General features: G+C 34.8%; 1 protein-coding gene across 2 annotated transcripts in view; it reads left to right on the forward strand.

Annotated features, from left to right (window-relative positions):
* Positions 1-19,694, forward strand: part of SLIT2 (slit guidance ligand 2) — a 407,371-nt gene that overhangs the window by 282,045 nt on the left and 105,632 nt on the right. For both annotated transcript variants that reach the window (XM_070791218.1, XM_070791219.1), the window contains exons 10-12: positions 14,103-14,174; positions 14,672-14,743; positions 19,392-19,463. In XM_070791218.1, coding sequence (XP_070647319.1) covers positions 14,103-14,174; positions 14,672-14,743; positions 19,392-19,463 — 216 coding nt within the window. The remainder of the gene's footprint in view (positions 1-14,102; positions 14,175-14,671; positions 14,744-19,391; positions 19,464-19,694) is intronic.

The raw sequence follows: 19,694 nt of genomic DNA on the forward strand, positions 1-19,694 counted from the left end.
TAACACACAGAGTCATGAGAGTGTGAGAGTTAAGGTATGTGGGAGCAAGACTGTTCGGGACCTAGAAGGAAGCTGCTCAAATCCTGGTCATAGGAAAGGAGATGAAAACACTGTTGCTGACTGAGAAAAGAGGAGTGAGTTGTAACATAACAGACTGAAAGGAACAGGAAACATTTCAAATAGTTTATCTTATGTAGTCTGCTTTTTGTCATAGAGCTTTTCTTACAGTTGCATGCTCTATAGATTTTTGTATGATGATAGAAATTAGTAGCTGGAAATTACACTAAATATATGTCCCATTGAGTTTGTTTGTGTTGAGGAGATGGTGTATCAGGTAAAGCTATAATAAAGGAGAGATGGAAACATGCAAAGCTCTAGGTGAATTTTACTTCTCTGATTATTACATTATCAGCTCTATCAGTAGAGCATCTGGTAATAAATCCTATTGATCTTCAACTCCAACAAAATACCCCATTACTATTCTTTATAGTGGCACAAGTTGCTAGCTTAGTGACTCATTTATTTTATTACTCTTTTATGTTTTATTAAAGAATCAGTAAGATTCATAAATGTAGAAATAAAGCTGGGCAACATCTTCTTTAAAATTTGTTATGGGTTTCATATTTTTAATACATAATGAACTGAACATTATAAATTTCTTTCATAGTTTTCATATAATATTTTCAATCTGGATTTTTACCATAAATTATCAGTAGAATGTCTTTTTTTTTTTTTTTTTTTTGCAAGTTATCAAACATTTCTAATCCCTTGAAAATTGACAACTTCATCTTGCTGTTTTAAAAAGACTGGGCTCTGGACTTCCCTACTGGTCCAGTGGTTAAGAATCTGTGCTTCCACTGCCGGGATTTGTGAGTAAGATCCTGCATGCTGTGTGGTGAGACCAAACAAAAAGGAAAGAAAACAGACCAGGCTCAAAACAATTAAGAAATCTTGTTTAAAAAGAAAAAAAAAATTATTCAATTGTAAAGTGACTAAACTGCCTCAACCTTAGATTTATTTGGCTCCAAAACCTATGTTCCATCTTCCATCCAGCTGCCAAAAAAAGGTAGATGTGGCTTAGCTTGTTGGAATATCGTAAAAGGGATGAATGGAAAAAATCAGGAGAGGCAAATATCAGAAAACAGGACACTTTAAGATACTTACATACGAAGGGAAGAAGCAGAGAGAAAGACAAGGCATGAAGGTATAGGGATTGTATTTGTATTACTTTATGTCTACAACTGTTGTCTTCTTTCCTAGCCTCTATTAAATAATCTCATATCTCCCTAGATTTTGTCTGTATAGAAGTTATTACAACTTAATTCAATATTCTGGTTAGTGTCAAACTACCCTATTAGACTGCAAGCATAATGAGGGCAGGGCCATATCTTTTTTCTTCACCACTTTTGTCCCAAAACTTAACACTGTGCGGGTGGGGAGAAGAACAGTATTGGGGGATGAGTGGGTGATCTAGGACACAAGCTCAGGAGAGCCTCCAAGCCTCTATTCTTCAAAATAAAAGAAAATGTGATGAAGGAGAATCAACTAGTAAAAGATAGATGAGGGAAAATAGAATGTATAATATCAGGTAGAATTAGATTTAGAAGAAAGAAGTTGTTGCTGCCCCAGAGGCTGTCCAGCACCTTGCTGCTTTGAACTCTGCTGGTTGAGCACCTTGTTTTCATACAGATGGAATACCTCAGGCAAGTCTATACATGGATGGTCTGACCCATGGGGGCAAAATCATTAATAGCAAATTGATTCTCTGTATATCAAATCCTCTGAATTAACTTCTTAAATCTTGAGGTATAATATTTTGAATGTCATGTGATAGATTGCTATAAAGTAGACATTTAGTTCTCTTCAATCCAGTTATAGATTTTCTGTGGCATATCGCCTATCCAAACCATTATACAGAAATTGCATAAATCACAGAGGACATTTAGACACAGGTTGTGACAATTTAGTATGTCTTGTTCACTCTTAGTTCTTATTGCTTTTAATCTTGGTTGCATTTTCCAGGCCTCCAAAGCTGGGAACCATACAATTTGCCTTTTAATTTGTCTGAAGATCCCTGATCTTCAGGGATCTTCAAATTTTGTTCAAATTTGTGTTCAAATTTTGGGAAGGGAAATTCTGGTAGTAAAGTTCTCAGGTCAGGTCTTATGAGGGTTGTCTCAGTGTTTTCTAAGATGTGTTGCAAATGCTCAAGTTATACTGCTTGTTTTGGATGTGGGAAATGGCAACCCACTCCAGTATTCGTGCCTGAAAAATCTCGTGGACAGAGGAACCTGGAGGGCTGCAGTCCAGAGGGCTGCAAAGAGTAGGACACAACTGAGCAACTGAGCACACATTCAGTAAAATGGGAAGGGAACTCACTCTGTGGGATAAGCTCACTGCACTGCTTTTACTCTGCTAGTAGTAACGAAGACTTTCAAAGAGATTCAGAATGTTGGAGGTTGGATATGAAGTTCAGGAGTACATTTTTTTCCTTTTGTTTCCTCTGGATCATTCGCATGCATATTTATAAAGAAATGAAAGTGAGAATGATTCTTGAATGCTGTATCTGATTATAAACTGCATGTTTGACATTGAATATCTGATTTTAAAAATATGTCTTTGTCCTCCATTTCTGTTTAGGCACTCTTCTTGTGTTTAACCCTTCTACATGCTATTTTTGCATTTGCCTCTTCCAAAATTTTGAACCCTTATTTCAATTAAATTGTACTTGTCAAATTTTGAATCTGCATATTTCAAAGTTATTTGAGTTTCTGTTGGTGAAAAAGTGATTGCTTTAGTCACTCAGTCGAGTCTGACTCTTTGCAACCCCATGAACTGTAGCCCACTAGGGTCCTCTGTCCATAGAATTCTCCAGGCAATAATACTAGAGTGGGTAGTCATTCCCTTCTCCAGATGATCTTCCCGACCTAGGGATCAAACCCAGGTCTCCTTCATTGCAGGCAGATTCTTCACAGTCTGAGCCACCATGGTAGGGATATATAAATTAGATTTGATCAATATGTTTTTTTTTAAAAGGTCTTGAAAATATTTTATTTTATTTTTTTTAATTTTATTTTATTTTTAAACTTTACATAATTGTATTAGTTTTGCCAAATATCAAAATGAATCCGCTACAGGTATACATGTGTTCCCCATCCTGAACCCTCCTCCCTCCTCCCTCCCCATACCATCCCTCTGGGTCCTATTGTATATTAGCTTATTAGGAAAGTTACAAGTATTCATGAAATGAAGCATGACTTTTTTACTTTAACATGAACTTAGGAATGTCTTAGCTCACAATATAGCTGTCATGCTGTGTAATTGTTTCATTTTCTTTTAATTATGCAGATTTTGAAAATAAATTTTAAAAATAAATATAATATGTAGTTTGACTAATTTTTATAGCACATGTAAGTTACCTTGACTTTCGAGGTTTCCCTGGTGGTTCAGCTGGTAAAGAATCCACCTGCAATGAGAGATCCCTGGGTTGGGAAGATCCCCTGGAGAAGGAACAGCTACCCACTCCAGTATTCTAGTCTGGAGAATACCATGGTCTCTTCCATGGGGTTGTAAAGAGTCGGACATGACTGAGCAACTTTCACTTTTACTTTTTCCTTTTATTATTTAGACAATATTGAACAAATATCTGTCTGAAGTTTTTATATTATGATTCCATTATAAGTTAGGAGCTTAGAAAAATACATAGTAATTTCACTTCCTGCAGAATGCAGAGAGCATTTTGTTCAGTATACAAAATAAAGATCACCATTGTGTTTCCTCAGAACATCTTACTTAATTCTTAGTTATCAGTAGCCATGCTTAGTGTAATCCCTACAGCAATTTTGATATTCCACAGCAAAATAGTATAAGATAAATTTGGTAAAATACATTTATAGATTAAACTGTATCTGTAGTTCCAGAGACCATTGAGTTCACTAATAATCATTGGAGTGTTTTCATCTTTATCATGGCAAAATTCTCAATTTTATATGCATATCTTGATTATCTTGATATCATTAATTGCTATTGAATTAAATAGAAGAGTAATCTTCTTTGTAAAGAAAATTCATTTTTATTAATAACAGGTTCATGAGAAGAAAATTATATGCATCAATTTCCCTCAATTTACTTCCTTTTTTTCAATTTTACTAAGGAATAATTGACAAACACAATTGTATATATTCAAAGGGTATATACATCACATCATGATGATTTGATATACTTATTCATTGTATGGTGATTACAAAGATCAAGGTAATTAACACATTCATCACCTCAAATAGTTAACTCTTTTTGTTTCTGGTGAGAATGCTTAAATTCTACTCTGAGCAATTTTCAAGTATACAATATTTGAAATATATTAACTGTAGTTACCATGCTGTATATTAGACTCTCAGAATTTATTCTTCTTATAACAGAATTTGTACCTGTTGACATACATCTCCCCAACCACCAGCCTCTGCCAATCACTATTCTATTTTGTGAAATCATCTTTTCTTTCTTTCTTTTTTTTTGGTTCCACATATTAGTGAAAGCATACAGTATTTGTACTTATCTGTTTGCCTTACTTCACTAAGCATATGCCCTCCTGGTTTATCTGTGTTGTCTCAAATGACAGTATTCCCTTTCTTTGATTGGCTGTATAATATTCCATAGGATACATACCACAATTTCTTTATCCATTCATCTGTCATAGTACATTTAGATTGTTTCCATAGTTTGCCATTAGTGAATAAAGCTGCAAAAACATGGAGATGCAAATACTGCTTAGAGATAATGATTTCAGTTCCTTCAGGTATATACCTAAGAGTGGGATTGCTGGAGCATATTGTAGTTGTTTTGGGGGCTTCCCTGGTAGCTCAGCTGGTAAAGAATCTGCCTGAAATGCAGGAGACCTCAGTTCAATTTCTGGGTTGGGAAGATTCCCTGGAGAAGGACAGGGCAACCCACTCCAGTATTCTTGGGCTTCCCTGGTGGCTCAGACAGTAAAGAATCTGCCTACAATGCGGGAGACCTGGGTTCGATCTCTGGGTTGGGAAGATCCCCCGGAGGAAAGCATGGCAACCCACTCCAGTATTCTTGCCTGGAGAATCTCCTTGGACAGAGGAGCCTGGCAGGCTGCAGTCCATGGGGTCGCAAACAGTCAGACACAACTGAGTGACTAAGCACAGCACAGCATACTGTTTTCCATAATGGTTTCATTCTCACCAATGGTGCATAAAGTTTCCCTTTTTCCACATATTTGCCAACAATTTTTTTCTCCTATCTTTTTGATAATAGCCATCCTAACTGGTGTGAGGTGATACCTAACTGTACTTCATTTGCATTTCTCTAATGATTATTTTGATTACTTGCTTTATTGTAACTAAGTTGTGTGAATTCTTTATATATTTAGGATATTAATCCCTATTATATATGATTTGCAAATATTTCTCCCATTCTGTTGGTTGCCTTTTCAATATATTGATTTTTTTCTTATTTGTACGTAATTTCACAAAAATTTATATCTATAAAGTATATGTTACATGCATGTATACACATACCTTTTATGTTCTTCTATTGTTGTTGAGTTGTTTGAACATTCAAGCAGAAAGGCACAATGGCTTTCATAAGAAAAAAGTATAGAAGAATGAATCAAACATTTGTAATATTAGATAAGATATGAAAATGAGTGAAAAAGAAGTATTAAAATGGCTAGAGGGGTAAAAGCAGATGCTCCAACTGGTTTCTTTTAAAAATTCCAAGTCGTCTGATGAATGTTATTGCAGCAGAGAATGACATGTGGAAATGTAAGTTTTTTTTCACATACTGCATAATCAACACTATTTTTGAGTGGCTATTTTGCATCAGGCATTACAGATAAGAGGTCACAGTTTCAGCTTTCAAAATGTTTACAACATCAAGAATTTAAGTTTTATACAACAGAAATTTTAAAAGCTACATGATAAGTAATAAAATACATATGCATGGGAAGACAGAGAAAGGAATATCTTGATTTTCCTGGGAGACTCAAAGAATCTTCATGTATGAGGATGTGTTTTGCAAGCAGAGAGATCAGGGGCTTTCTAGAGAGTGAAAAGAGTATATGCAAAGACCCAGAAAAGTTAAAGAGTTGTATGTTTTCAGGAAATTTAAACAGTTTTAGTGGTTAGAACATACATTGAAAGCCTCATCTTGAAAAATCACTGTCCTGATGACAATAGAATAGAAGGGAAAATTTTGAGCATTGTAGTATGATTTACTTTGCTAGCTAGAAAAATCACTCTAACATGGAGTAGAGAATCCACTTTTGATACAAAGAGTCTATAGAAGGTATAATAAAGATAGGCTTAGTAGCAGATAGTAGTGAGAAGTTATTCCAAGAAGTGACTCAAGTGCTGTTGTGGTTGAGTCACTGGAAACTTCTACAGGAAAGTAATGAAGACCCATCAGATATGAATAAGCTGTGTAGACTTTAACATAAAAATGAAGACAGCCAGGGCACAAAGTATTATTCATTCTCAGGTGAATAAAATTGTCATTCCTTTAAAGAATTAAGTTATTGATTAATTGTCATATAGTCAGCCTGAAACGGTAAGCTGAAATCCTGTATAGTTCAAATTCTACTAGCGATCATAGTGTTATCTGAACTTTAGGGGAAAGATAACGGATGACTTGGGCAATAATTCTGTGCAGGCATCAGGGAGAAGGCTAGTCACTATCTATTCATTGAGTTATCCCATTAAAGGTAATTTGCATAATGTTTAAAACTAAAATTATTGCCAAATAGGAGACTTAGTTCAGTGCCTAACTTATATTAAGCATCCAAAAGATTTTAGTTATTAATGAAAAACAAAGCAGCAAAACTTCTGTTTGTCTTTCTTGGATTGTGAAGGAAAAATTATATATGAAAACTGGTTGTTACTGACATTATGAATCTGTACTCTGTCACCCTGAAATTGGTGAGTCACGTGTCTTAGCCCATTTTTCCCACTAAATCTAAATTATGTGATTCTGTGTATTGAGTGTACTTTTGTTTGCATTTGAGTATGTGTCCATATAAATACGTACATAAAAATTTTAGCACTCATTCAGAATGTCATTGCCTGAAATACGAGGTCAGTAGGAACTCAAACACACATTTTTGTTTTACTTTAAATGCTTAAAGACCAAATGGAAAAGAGTTATTTTTACTATGAAAACATCAATTAAATTTGCACTGAGAGAAATATACCCAGAATGACATCACAGGAAATAAAATAAGATTAAGGAAATGGACAGTTTTCAGGAACAAGTCATCCCAAAATAGGAATTGTTGATAATCAATTAGGATGGACATAGTCTTAAGGCAAAAATGCCAGCTATATGTGAAGTATGTCCCTCTAGAGGCCAATATTCACTCAGCTGTTAAAGATATTTATTAAACTTAAAAAGTTCTGGTAACCACAATTACATAACAGTAATAATATTCTAGTCTAAAATAATCTTGGGTCATTTTAGGTAGAGACATATAAAAGATTTCAATGGCGTGCATTTACTGCTAAAGTTAGAAGTAATATCTCCAAAATATACAGTACTTATTTAGAATTATTGTATAACAGGCAAGAGGATCTCTGATGGCAAAATAATATTACTGCTTCCTCTTTTACAAATGCAGGGCTGATATTACCTATGATGAGAATGTTTGTCTCCTCTGAGTAGTCCATGACTCAGAAGCAAAAGTCATTCTGCAACCCCAGCCTTCACCCCATTAAATCTGTTCTATTCTTTGGCAGCTGTTTTTGCCATTTACGTTGAAAGCAGATGGGGAAAATGCAAAGAACTGTCAGTTTTATTGCCATGTATAATCAGCATCTGGGCTGTATGTTACAGAAACAATCAGTCCAAACTCATACTTTACTGGTGGTGTAAAAACCCTTTTTGAGTTTCTCAGACAGCTTTCAAATTAAAGTGCTCTTTTTTAATCATGTTGATCATGGAAACAGCAACCATTTGTATTGCTTTTTCAGCCTCCATAAGAATGATGCATGAGTGTAGGTCTTTAAAATACAGTTATGAGTTATCTTCAAAAAACCTGTCTTGCTAATTTGTTTAAAAATGTGTTTTGAACCATAAATATTTATTTCTCATTAGAGATCAAGTCATGTATCAGATTTATTCCTTTATATAATCTGTGTGTTTATGTGTAACTAATATTTGCTATAGATATTATATAATGCCATATGTTATATATTACATATATACACATATATATCCTCATTTTTACTTTTCCCACTATTTTTGGAACTGGAAAAATACACCATATATGTTTTCTACATCTCATGATTTATACCAAAACATTTATAGCAGGGTTTATTTTCTTATTTTTCAGAAAGAGAAACAGACACACCGAGAAACCAACAGTAACGTTTGCAAGGTCCACAGAGCTAATCAGTGGCAGATCTAAATTTAACCCAAGCCTGTATAAAGCTCATACTTTTACTCACTGAACTACATGTTCTTAATCTTTATAGCTATACATACACAAAACATAAATGCCTCTTGGGGAGAGCCATTTCAGCTTTGGCATGTGGATGTTATTTTTTAGAGTTTGTCAAAATAATTTATTGAAACTAATGCTTGAATATTGAAAGCTAGTGAGCTGAAATAAACTAATGTTCTTTAATTCAGTGTAAATGTCTTCGGAACTAGTTGGAATTTTTAATCACCCAATTACAGTGTATGTCTTACACTTTCCTGATATAAGATCTGTTCATTGGTAACTGTAGTAGAATATTTATATGTCCCAGAGCCCAGCTATACCTGCATATAATTTCCATGTTCTAAGAGTCCATAATGTTACAGCAGAGAGATTTACTGATAATTTGCTATTTTCTACCATCTTTGAAATAGACACCAGAACGTGATGTATATTGGTAGCTGTTTATTCTTTAGAAACTCTAAATGTGTGAAAACATATTTAAAATAAAACAATAATTAGAGAGCAAGAGAAAAAGATATATAGGAATAGGGAGGAAAGGTCTTCACTGGTTAAGCATACTTGTGAATATTTTTATTGGAGCAGTTAGAAAATTGTCTTCTAACTAAAATTGAACTTCTTACTAAAACTCCCTTCTGGTTTTGGTGAAGTGTAACAGCAAATTGCTTTCAGATATACTTATACCCAGTGATGAAATGTTTTGGAATTATTCATGTAGATTCTGAGGAGTAAGGTTCTGGCTTTTTTTATATGAAAAAGGCTTCTTTTATCACATAGGGTTTATAAAGTTTTTTGTTCTAAATCTATTTTTACTTTGAAATTCAAAATATTGTTTTCCTTTTATGAAGGACTAGCATTTGCAAGGCTCTTAATTATGGTGGATTTTATCTTTACCATGCAAATATATCTCAGCCATTACACTATCTGTTTTTGTAACCCTGGAATGTTTTTAATCAGATTCTTCATGGAACAATGGATTTAAATTTGTACTCTGTAAAATTCAGCAGATTCTCTGCTATTAAAGTAGAAGATTAGAGAATAGCAAAGTAAATTTCATTTACTTTATTTTTTTAAACTTCATCTGAAAACTCTAATTTTTTCTTCCTTATTTTTTATAATCTGGTTTTAATCCTTACCTCTTATTTGAAGAAGAAGGGCAATTTTTGACATTTGTGTTGTTTGTCGTTTGTCAAATATATTATGAAGTTCTTGTAATAAAACACAAAACTTATTTGTCCTAGAGACCTAAAAGTTTACAGGAAGTACATATTATTTTATTGTTTGTCTGCTGAAGACAAAAAATAGACATTTTTAAGCATTTTAAAATTTACTGGTTGACATCTGTCAGTGGTAGAATATTTTCCTGCATGAGAATCTGTCCCTTTGAATGAAGAAGGCAATTACATTGTGCCTTAATGGATTGCTAGACAGTGCCATAAAAACCAATTAGCTGCTAAGTCAATGTAAATGACCATATAAGTTTTGTTTCAAATACTTTTTTTTTGGAACAAGTTAGAAATAAATAGATAAATACAGAAGAGCATAGTTCAGCTTTCTGTTGCTTATGTTATAAATGCAATGGATTGCCATGTGAAAGTAAGTCATGGCACATTGCAATATGGAATAATATATGCAGCATTGCTATATTTAAATTACTATTTTGCATATAAAGTTAAATATTATTTCATCATGAGTTCTTTTCATTTTATAAATTTTTGAGTATATATTTTCTAAAAAAATAAATAGCCTCACTCATTATGTCTTGTTGTATTTTAGCAGGAATAGTTATCAATGAAATTAATTGCAGATTCAACACAAACCAAGTTACAATAAAATATATTTGAATGCCATTAGAACAATTAGTGATCATTGTAAGTACTCTTGCCTGGAAAATCCCATGGGTGGAGGAGCCTGGTAGGCTGCAGTCCCTGGGGTCACTTAAGAGTCGGACACGACTGAGCGACTTCACTTTCACTTTTCACTTTCATGCATTGGAGAAGGAAATGGCAACCCCCTCCAGTGTTCTTGCCTGGAGAATCCAAGGGACCGGGGAGCCTGGTGGGCTGCCGTCTATGGGGTCGCATAGAGTTGGACACGACTAAAGTGACTTAGCAGCAGCAGCAGCAGCAGCAGCAGCAGCAGCATAAGTATTCTAGGTTCTGAGAATTTAAAATAATAAATGAATTTTTGAATTCATCATTTAATTTTAAAGATTCTAAATATGTGAAGAAGCTTTTTAGTTATGATAGGTGATAGAATTTGTTTGGCCATATTTGTGGTTAATATTGACATTTCAGAAATCTTAGTACTGAATAGCATAGTTTTAAAAAAGCTTGCATTGAAAAAATCAGTTGGAAATTTAACTGTAAAATTGGACATTTTATTAATAAAATGTCTGTGAAGGTATAAACATATCTGTACTTTCAATCACTAATGAACTCCAATTATGTAATTTTGCCCTGAGTAGTCATTAAATATTTGCAGGTTGAATGAATGAATAATTGCTGATTCCTTATTTTAAGAAGCTGAAATTGTATTTATAAAAAGTAATTGCATGATCTAGTTTTGCATGACTGTTAAAAAAAAATACTATACTAGACACTAAGAATTTTTATTTTTTCTCATCATCACATTATATTGAGAAATCTTTTACAAACTGAAGTGATGTTTCATTGACCTAGATTTGAAGAAAGTCCTTTAATCAATAGTATTCCATCTATAGCTTGTTTTTATTATATTTCATTTATGACATTTTAAACTACTCAAAATCCAACTACAAGAATGGATCACAAAAAAATATGTCACTAAGCCATCAATTCATAAAGTTGTAATCAATAAATGTAACAGTGAAATTGTTAAAGTAGCCTTTGCTATGCTTTGGGCTTTTGAAGAAAGTAACCCTTTCTTAAGACCTAGATAAATAATCCAGATGCCAAATCCTTATTTTATTCATAGGATTTATTTGTTTTCTTCTAGGGTAAATCAGCCCCTTAGGAGCTAACAGCCTGGTAGAGGAGGGATATGTGAAAAATTAATACAGTCAGAGAAGAACAGATGCGTTTAGAAGAAAATGCTCTTGAGTAGAGAGAAAGATACAATTAACCATACCAAAGAAAGTAAAGGAAGGCTTCAAAAAAAGGCTGTGTGCTAGTCATCTTAAAATAGCTGAATATTATTAATAATGATGTAAACTTATTATTAATTTCAGTGGCTAACAATGAAGAATGATTAAGAAATTATGGACCATTTTGACAGTCATCAAGAAAGCCTAAAAATAAGGTCTTCCAAAAATTTTGATGATTAGGAAAACATTGGAGAAGGCAATAGCACCCCACTCCAGTACTCTTGCCTGGAAAATCCCATGGACGGAAGAGCCTGGAAGGCTGCAGTCCATGGGGTCGCAAAGAGTCGGACATGACTGAGAGACTTCACTTTCACTTTTCCCTTTCATGCACCGGAGAAGGAAATGGCAACCCACTCCCGTGTTCTTGCCTGGAGAATCCCAGGGATGGGGGAGCCTGGTGGGCTACTGTCTATGGGGTTGCACAGAGTTGGATACGGTTGAAGTGACTTAGCAGCAGCAGCAGGAAAACATAGATGATACTATATTTAGTGTAAAAGATTCAACTCAAAATTCTCTATACAGTAAAATTTCAGTTATATAAAATAAATATATATACATAAAAACAAGTAAAATTCACTGATCTGAGTGATATATTATGAGTGATTTTAGTTTTCTTATTTATGTATTTCATAAATAGTTTAAGCTTAAGTTTGTCTTTAATATGAACAAAATGACTTTGCTTTTTGGATGGAGGGGAAGAATCATGATTAACATTGCAGGTCAGAGAAGAGATTTTTCCTTTTGTGTGAGAGAGGAAAAGGACAGAAACTTGGGGAATAACTCACTTTAGAGGACTAGAAAGTGAAGCCATAAGTTAAAAAGAGAAAAGCAGGCCAAGAATAAGTAATATACAGTATCACATCCCAGGGAAAGATTGTTCACAGTATCAAATGCTACAGTGAGTTCAAGAGCAACAAAGATTGAGAAAGCCCGTTGCGTGTAGGGACAAAGAGGTCAGATGGTGAACCCTGAGACTATCGAAGAAAACGTGGTATTGTAATAACAGATTTGGAATCAGAAAAGTACAAAATTTAAGAAATTTGACTTAAGCTCCTAGAAATGTTTTGATCTGATGTTCATTAAAAAATGTTTGTAATACATATAAATGTCAAAGTATTACCAACATTCAATAAAAATGAATTGCTGTATATGATACATATATAGCCTATAAATTGTCTATATATGTATATTCTATTTATATGTAAATATACTAATGGGCTTCCTAGGTGGCACTAGGTAAAGAATCTACCTGCCAATATAAATGTATATGCGTATATATATGTATGCATGTTTTTTAATTCAGATGACAAAATGGAACTCATGCCAGGTATTTCAGCAGATGGGTTTAGTATGATGAATGAGTCAAACAGCTGTAGAAAGGGACACAGAGGTTAGAAAGCTGCTTCCACCTCCAGGGCTGTAGGGAACTAAGGAGAAGGTAGTGTTATACAAAGGCAGGAGCTAGTCCTTAGCAGGAGCTAAAATGAAATGAGACCACTGCTGAGGACACCCCGTGAGGCAGAAAAGGGGAGAATACTCTAACTTCTCCCCTCGTCCCGCCTTCAGTCTCCCACCCTGACCACGTCTCACAAAAGCCAGCCCTTGAGCCTGCACCGTGTGGTTCACGGGCATCAGCTCTCTGGGATGCGGAGCAGAAGTGAGAGAGGGGACGGGAAGTGTACATGAGCATATTTGTACAGGTAGAGAGGAGGCTGAGAAACAGCATTTTTAATGGACTAAAACATTTACCAAACCACCCTATGAAATATACTATTTTGCGTCCTTCATAACTAGATTGGTAAAATCTTGTCTTTGATTGCAGAAGTATGGAGTAGATAAAGTTAGAGGGTTATTTTCAACTTGCAGATTATAGTGTATCATAAAAATACTTCAGTTGTTTTTAAATGCACTTTCCTGCAGTGGTTTTCACATGAAATATTCACATAACGGATTGACAGAGTCCAGAGAGTGTTACCAAAAATATCTGTAGTACTTACACATTTAAAAGTCAAGATTTTGCCTCAGAAGCAGCTTCAAAATTAATTTTATGCATATAACAGTTTTTTCAACCTATAACATGCTTTCTGTAAAGGAAATGGCTTATAAAATTTAATATTCAACAATAATGTCTTTTGTGGAAGAGTTATAGTTATCTCTAAAACATGTTCTACATCTCTTCAGTGTTACAACATATTTCTCTTATTGATATTGAACTTGGTAAAATATATTCCCAACATAGATGTTCTCTCTTTTATACAAAGTCCAGACTTAAATATTAATGAACCCACAATGCTTAAAAACCAAAATCTTCTTATTGTTTTCACAGTTGCTTTGTTTTTACTCCCAGTCTTGCACCATGTTTAGGGAAAAGCACAATTAATTTTAATAGTCTTTTTAGAGAAAAAAGCAAGAATATATCACTCAGGAAGCATATCACCTTTGCTTCTTGACATGACTTGAATTAAACATATCTGAGAGCTCACATTTCTATTTAAAAATTGAATATATTTTTCATTGCAGACGTTTGGAACAGAACTCAATCAAGGTCATCCCTCCTGGAGCTTTCTCACCATATAAAAAGCTTAGAAGAATGTGAGTGAATAATATTCTGAAATCAATGAAATTTTAAAAAATTATACAGGTCATGAACATGCAAAGACATCCATTTAAGTATGAATATTTAAGTGTTTGACAGCTTAAATATTAAGTGATGTGACTATCTGGTCGCTAGTTCTATAATAGTGTAATGTTAAAAGCTAAAATATTAATTTATTAAGTTCTCTGTAATTTAGCATACTAATTCACACTAGTGTGAACATATGTGGTCAATATATTATGCAGTCAAATTCTTAACTGTTCTGTTTTCAAAAATAAGACATGCCGTCTTTAATAATAATTTAGAAAAATAGCCAATAATTGATTTAAAAGTGTGATTTTTTTAAAAAGTTTAGGATGCTTCAGATGTTGCAAATATTATACACATATTGATAGGTGCAAAACTGATGTGTAAAGGCAATAAAGAGCTTTCTCCTGCAGTAAATCTCACTGACATTCTATTTAATTTAACCTAACCCTATTTTTAATCTTAGCGACCTGAGCAATAATCAGATCTCTGAGCTAGCACCAGATGCTTTCCAAGGACTACGCTCTCTGAATTCACTGTAAGTATTGACCACATAACTGAAGGAAAGTAGAATGCATTAGGAATAATGCCTCTATATTTTAAATTTGGATTTAAAGAATATGTTCCTTTACGTGCTTTACTATGCATTATTAACAGTATTAATTATTATAAATCATTAGTGAATTTTATCATTTTTATGTAGAACTGCTACCTGTCACTAAAATTGGCCAATTTTTAGGGGTTTATATTTTAGAATTCGATAGTTTTACTGTTTAGAAATTGAGTATGAACCCCTTTTTCGACAGTGTTTTCTTACAGAAGTAAAGGGAAAATGTTTACTTTGGAGGCTCCGCTCAATACTGCATTTATAACCCCATCCTTAAACCCATAGTCACTGTCACTGGGGACAATTACAGTCCCGTTTAGAATGATCCTAGGTAAATGTGCAGAGAGCAGTGAAAGATGGCCAGTGAAAGGGCCCCCCTCCAGCCCTCTACTTCATCACCTTAAAGACTTCCCTGAAAGAACCAGCTTTAATCTCTCCAAGAACAAATAGAAGAAATATGGCAGCTTTTTAATGTCAAAAGGACTTCCAGATGGGCATATAAATTAAAGTGAATTTATAGAGACTGTTATTCCTTCAAATTTGTATAAAATCTTCAGAAGTCTGCTAAGTAGAGTATGTATTATTTCAAATTTTAATTTTAAAGTTTAAAAATGAAATCTGGTTTCTTTGTTTGAGGTGATGCTTAGAGAAGAGTTCTTATTGATGTAAATTACTGCATTGCTCTTAGGAACTTCAGAAGTCAATGGTAGCCAGTGAGAATTTTAGGATACACGTGTGTGATTCTTAGGTAAACACCTGGGGTTTGTAGAATACTTTACACTCATACCAAGGGGAGGAGATGTACCAGTTTATCTGGGTTGTAAATAGCCTCTTGATGAAAGTGAAAGAGGAGAGTGACAAAGTTGGCTTAAAGCTCAACATTCAGAAAATTAAGATCATGGCATCCAGTCCCATCACTTCATGGTAAATAGATGGGGAAACAGTGAGAGACTATTTTTTTGGGCTCCAAGATCACTGCAGATGGTGATTGCAGCCATGAAATTAAAATACGTTTGCTCCTTGGAAGGAAAGTTATGACCAACCTACACAGCGTATTAAAAAGCAGAGACATTACTTTGCCAACAAAGGTCCATCTAGTCAAGGCTATGGTTTTTCCAGTAGTCATGTATGGATGTGAGAGTTGGACCATAAAGAAATCTGAGGGCCGAAGAATTGTTTCTTTTGAACTATGGTGTTGGAGAAGACTTGAGAGTCCCTTTGACTGCAAGGAGATCCAACCAGTCCATCCTAAAGGAGATCCGTCCTGAGTGTTCATTGGAAGGACTGATGTTGAAGCTGAAACTCCAATACTTTGGTCACCTGATGCGAAGAACTGACTCATTTGAAAAGACCCTGATGCTGGGAAAGATTGAAGGAGGGAAGAGAAGGGGACGACAGAGGATGAGATGTTTGGATGGCTTCACTGACTCAATGAACATGAATTTGAGTAGACTCTGGGAGTTGATGATGGACAGGGAGGCCTGGCGTGCTGCAGTCCATGGGGCTGCAAAGAGTTGGACATGACTGAGCGACTGAATTGATGCTGGTCTGCTTAGAAAACTGCAATTTTCTTTAGACCAGAAAAAAAAGGAAAACTATGACTTCACCTGCAGTGTCTGCCTAGGTTCATTTTTGTTTGTTTGTTTGTTTGTTTGTTAGTATATGAAGTCTAAAACCAGGGAAACAACTGCTGGCAGAAAATCTAAAGTGCAGCCGTTCACCCTTTTGGTTGACACCATACCTTTTATTTATCTCAGTTACAGCAGTGACTGGCACATGGGCAAATGATGAACACTGAACAAGTTATCCACTCTTGTATTCTTGCCTGGAGAATCCCGTGGACAGAGGAGCCTGGCAAACACAGTCCAAAGGGTCCCACAGAGTCAGACACAACTGAGGCAACTTAGCATGCACACACACATGAACAAGTAACCGTTGGATTCAGTTGGGCACCAGGCTTAGAACCTACAAAATTCCGGGCACATAGTGAATGTATAGTATTTATTGCTGAATGCATTACTTGAATGATATTCTATTGAATACCCAAATAGGTGCCAACTTGATCTGATCGTTTGTTCCCTAAAGCCCTCTTTTTCTTATTCTTGACCGAAAGACGTATCTTAGTATTGCTTTACCCTTTCTTAATGCCTTTACTCCTTGCTGCTGCTGCTGCTACTGCTGCTAAGTCGCTTCAGTCGTGTCCAACCCTGTGCGACCCCATAGATGGCAGCCTACCAGCCTCCCCCATCCCTGGGATTCTCCAGGCAAGAGTACTGGAGTGGGTTGCCATTTCCTTCTCCAGTACATGAAAGTGAAAAGTGAGAGGGAAGTCGCTCAGTCGTGTCCAACTCTTTGCGACCCCATGGACTGCAGCCTACCAGGCTCCTCCATCCATGGGATTTTCCAGGCAAGAGTACTGGAGTGGGGTGTCATTGCCTTCTCCTTACTCCTTGAGTCTGATAATATAGAATTCTCTTTTGTTCTTGTGTTTTTAAAATTGTTTCTTCTCTGACTTACATTTTTTAAAAAATCTATATTCTACATAAATGACTTTTTATGTCAAACCATATAACTATACCACTGGAATCTATACAAATGGTATGTCTACTTGTATAGTATAGTCACCCAGATTTATTTCCTTAAGAATTTTCTTCATATTTTATAATTTATCCCACCTCTCACTGACACCTTAAAAGGGAACAGCTTTTTCCTCACTCTGATTCATCTCTGTTGCATTGTCATTTCCCCTCCTTTCTGAACAGAAGTCAGGTACAGCTGCCAAACATATTTTGATTCTCATTTTAGCTTTTTCCTTTACATTTTATGATATCCATTTATTTCTTTTCAAAATGAATGTTTCTGGCTTTTAAAGTATAAATGCCCATTGTAGAGAATATTTTATGAAAATATAGATAGATAGATGCAAATTCAAATGACCTCTGGATGGAAAATCACCTGCAATCTAGAGATCGTCCACTTTTTTCTATGTATATATGAGTATATTTTTCTAAGTGAAATTATACTGTAATATATTCTTCTGTATTATGCTGTTTTAAACTTAATATCATATCATAAGGGTTTCCCAGGTGGTACTAGTGGTACAGAACCTGCCTGCCAACGCAGGGGATACAAGAGATGCGGCTTCGATCTCTAGGTTGGAAAGATCCCCTGAAGTAGGAAATGGCAATCCACTCCAGTATTCTTGCCTGGAAAATTCCAGGGAAGAGAAACCTGATGGGCCACAGTCCATGGGGCCACAATGAGTTAGATGTGATTGAGCACAGAGCATACGCATAATATCATAAATACTTTCATGTCAACCAGTATTTCTTCAAACATGATTTTTATCAATGAGAAATATATATTTAGCTAAGCCCCTTCTTTAGAATCTGGAAATATTTTGTTTGTATTTCATTTTTCACCATTATAAATTAGGCCACGATTAATAGTTAGCACATAAAAATATTATATTTGTCTGATTTTTTTTCTTAAACTCCTGAGAGAAACTACTTACTTAAAATTTATATACACATTTTTATAACTCTTGATTGTTGTTATGGTTCAGTTGCCAAGTCCTGTCCTACTGTTCGCAACCCCATGGACTGCTTAGAGAACAGCTACAACTCATTTGTGCCCTTAAAAATATAATTTCTGTCTTTTCCTTCACATTATTATGGTTCCTCCCCTCCTTTATGAGGCTGAGAATAGAAGGCCATCATTGCAGACCTGTTGTCAGTAGCCAGCATGATGAGTCAATCGTTTTCATTTCCTTGCTGCTGAAATCCTCTCATTTCACCATTTCTGTGAATAAGATAATTTCCTTAATTTATTCCTGTGCTAATTTTTACTTCATTTTCCTCTTCAAACAATATTTATTCATCAATCCAATGTTAGAACATCACTGTGTGCCAAAGCCTAGGCACTGGGTGTATTACAGTGATCGTCATGGTCCCTGCACTTCGTGGTTACACTTAGTGGCTAATGGGGGGAGGGGGGAGGACACGGGGATACATTCCTATTCATATTTCTTTAGGGAACATACATTTTAAAAATTCTGTATAAATATTAATGATCACTGTCTTTGCAAATTTTACATTTCTGATGTATGTACATTATATTTTTAAAACAAATATTTTACACTTATATGGATTCCTTTCACTCTTAACCATTATGATAATTCTAAATTTTACCCCTTTGAAGAACAACGGATTCCAGGTTAGTGTTCTCCTTTGTTATATGCTGTATTCTTTCATATATGAGCTCTGTGTATTTGTGTATAAAAACATGACAAATTAACTGTGGACATTTCTATGAAAGGACAGTAAAATTATAAAGTGTGTTAATTTTTCTTAGTTTTTTGTTTATCTATGGTTTCAAACTTTCTACCATAAACATACATCTAACCTATAATCAGGGGAGAAGCATTTCCAAATTGAAGTTTGTTTACTGTGCTATGGCTTTATGATATATGGAGCTTCCTAACCTCCTTTATGCCTGAACACGTTTGTTTGGATAAATTTGTTTTGCTGCTTGGTCTCTAATATTTTTTGTTTGTTTGTTTAAATCATGTGTTTTCCAGTGTCCTCTATGGAAATAAAATCACAGAACTCCCAAAAAGTTTATTTGAAGGACTGTTTTCCTTACAGTTACTGTAAGTATTTGATTGTTTTTCATCTGTTGAACCTAAATATTATATTTTACACAGTGTACCATCTCGTATTTTCATGGAGGCTTCAGAAAAATTTGACCCAAAATGACAGTTTAATGAAATGGAAAAGATTAGTGAAGCTAACATTGATGATGGTCATTTATTTGAAGACACAAGCGTCCCGGCTGTTCTGTCATTTAAAGTTTCTGCAATCTTTGCCCTTTATGAAATTTA

The sequence above is a fragment of the Bos indicus genome, chromosome 6 (assembly GCF_029378745.1).
Source record: "Bos indicus isolate NIAB-ARS_2022 breed Sahiwal x Tharparkar chromosome 6, NIAB-ARS_B.indTharparkar_mat_pri_1.0, whole genome shotgun sequence".
Lineage (NCBI taxonomy): Eukaryota > Metazoa > Chordata > Mammalia > Artiodactyla > Bovidae > Bos > Bos indicus.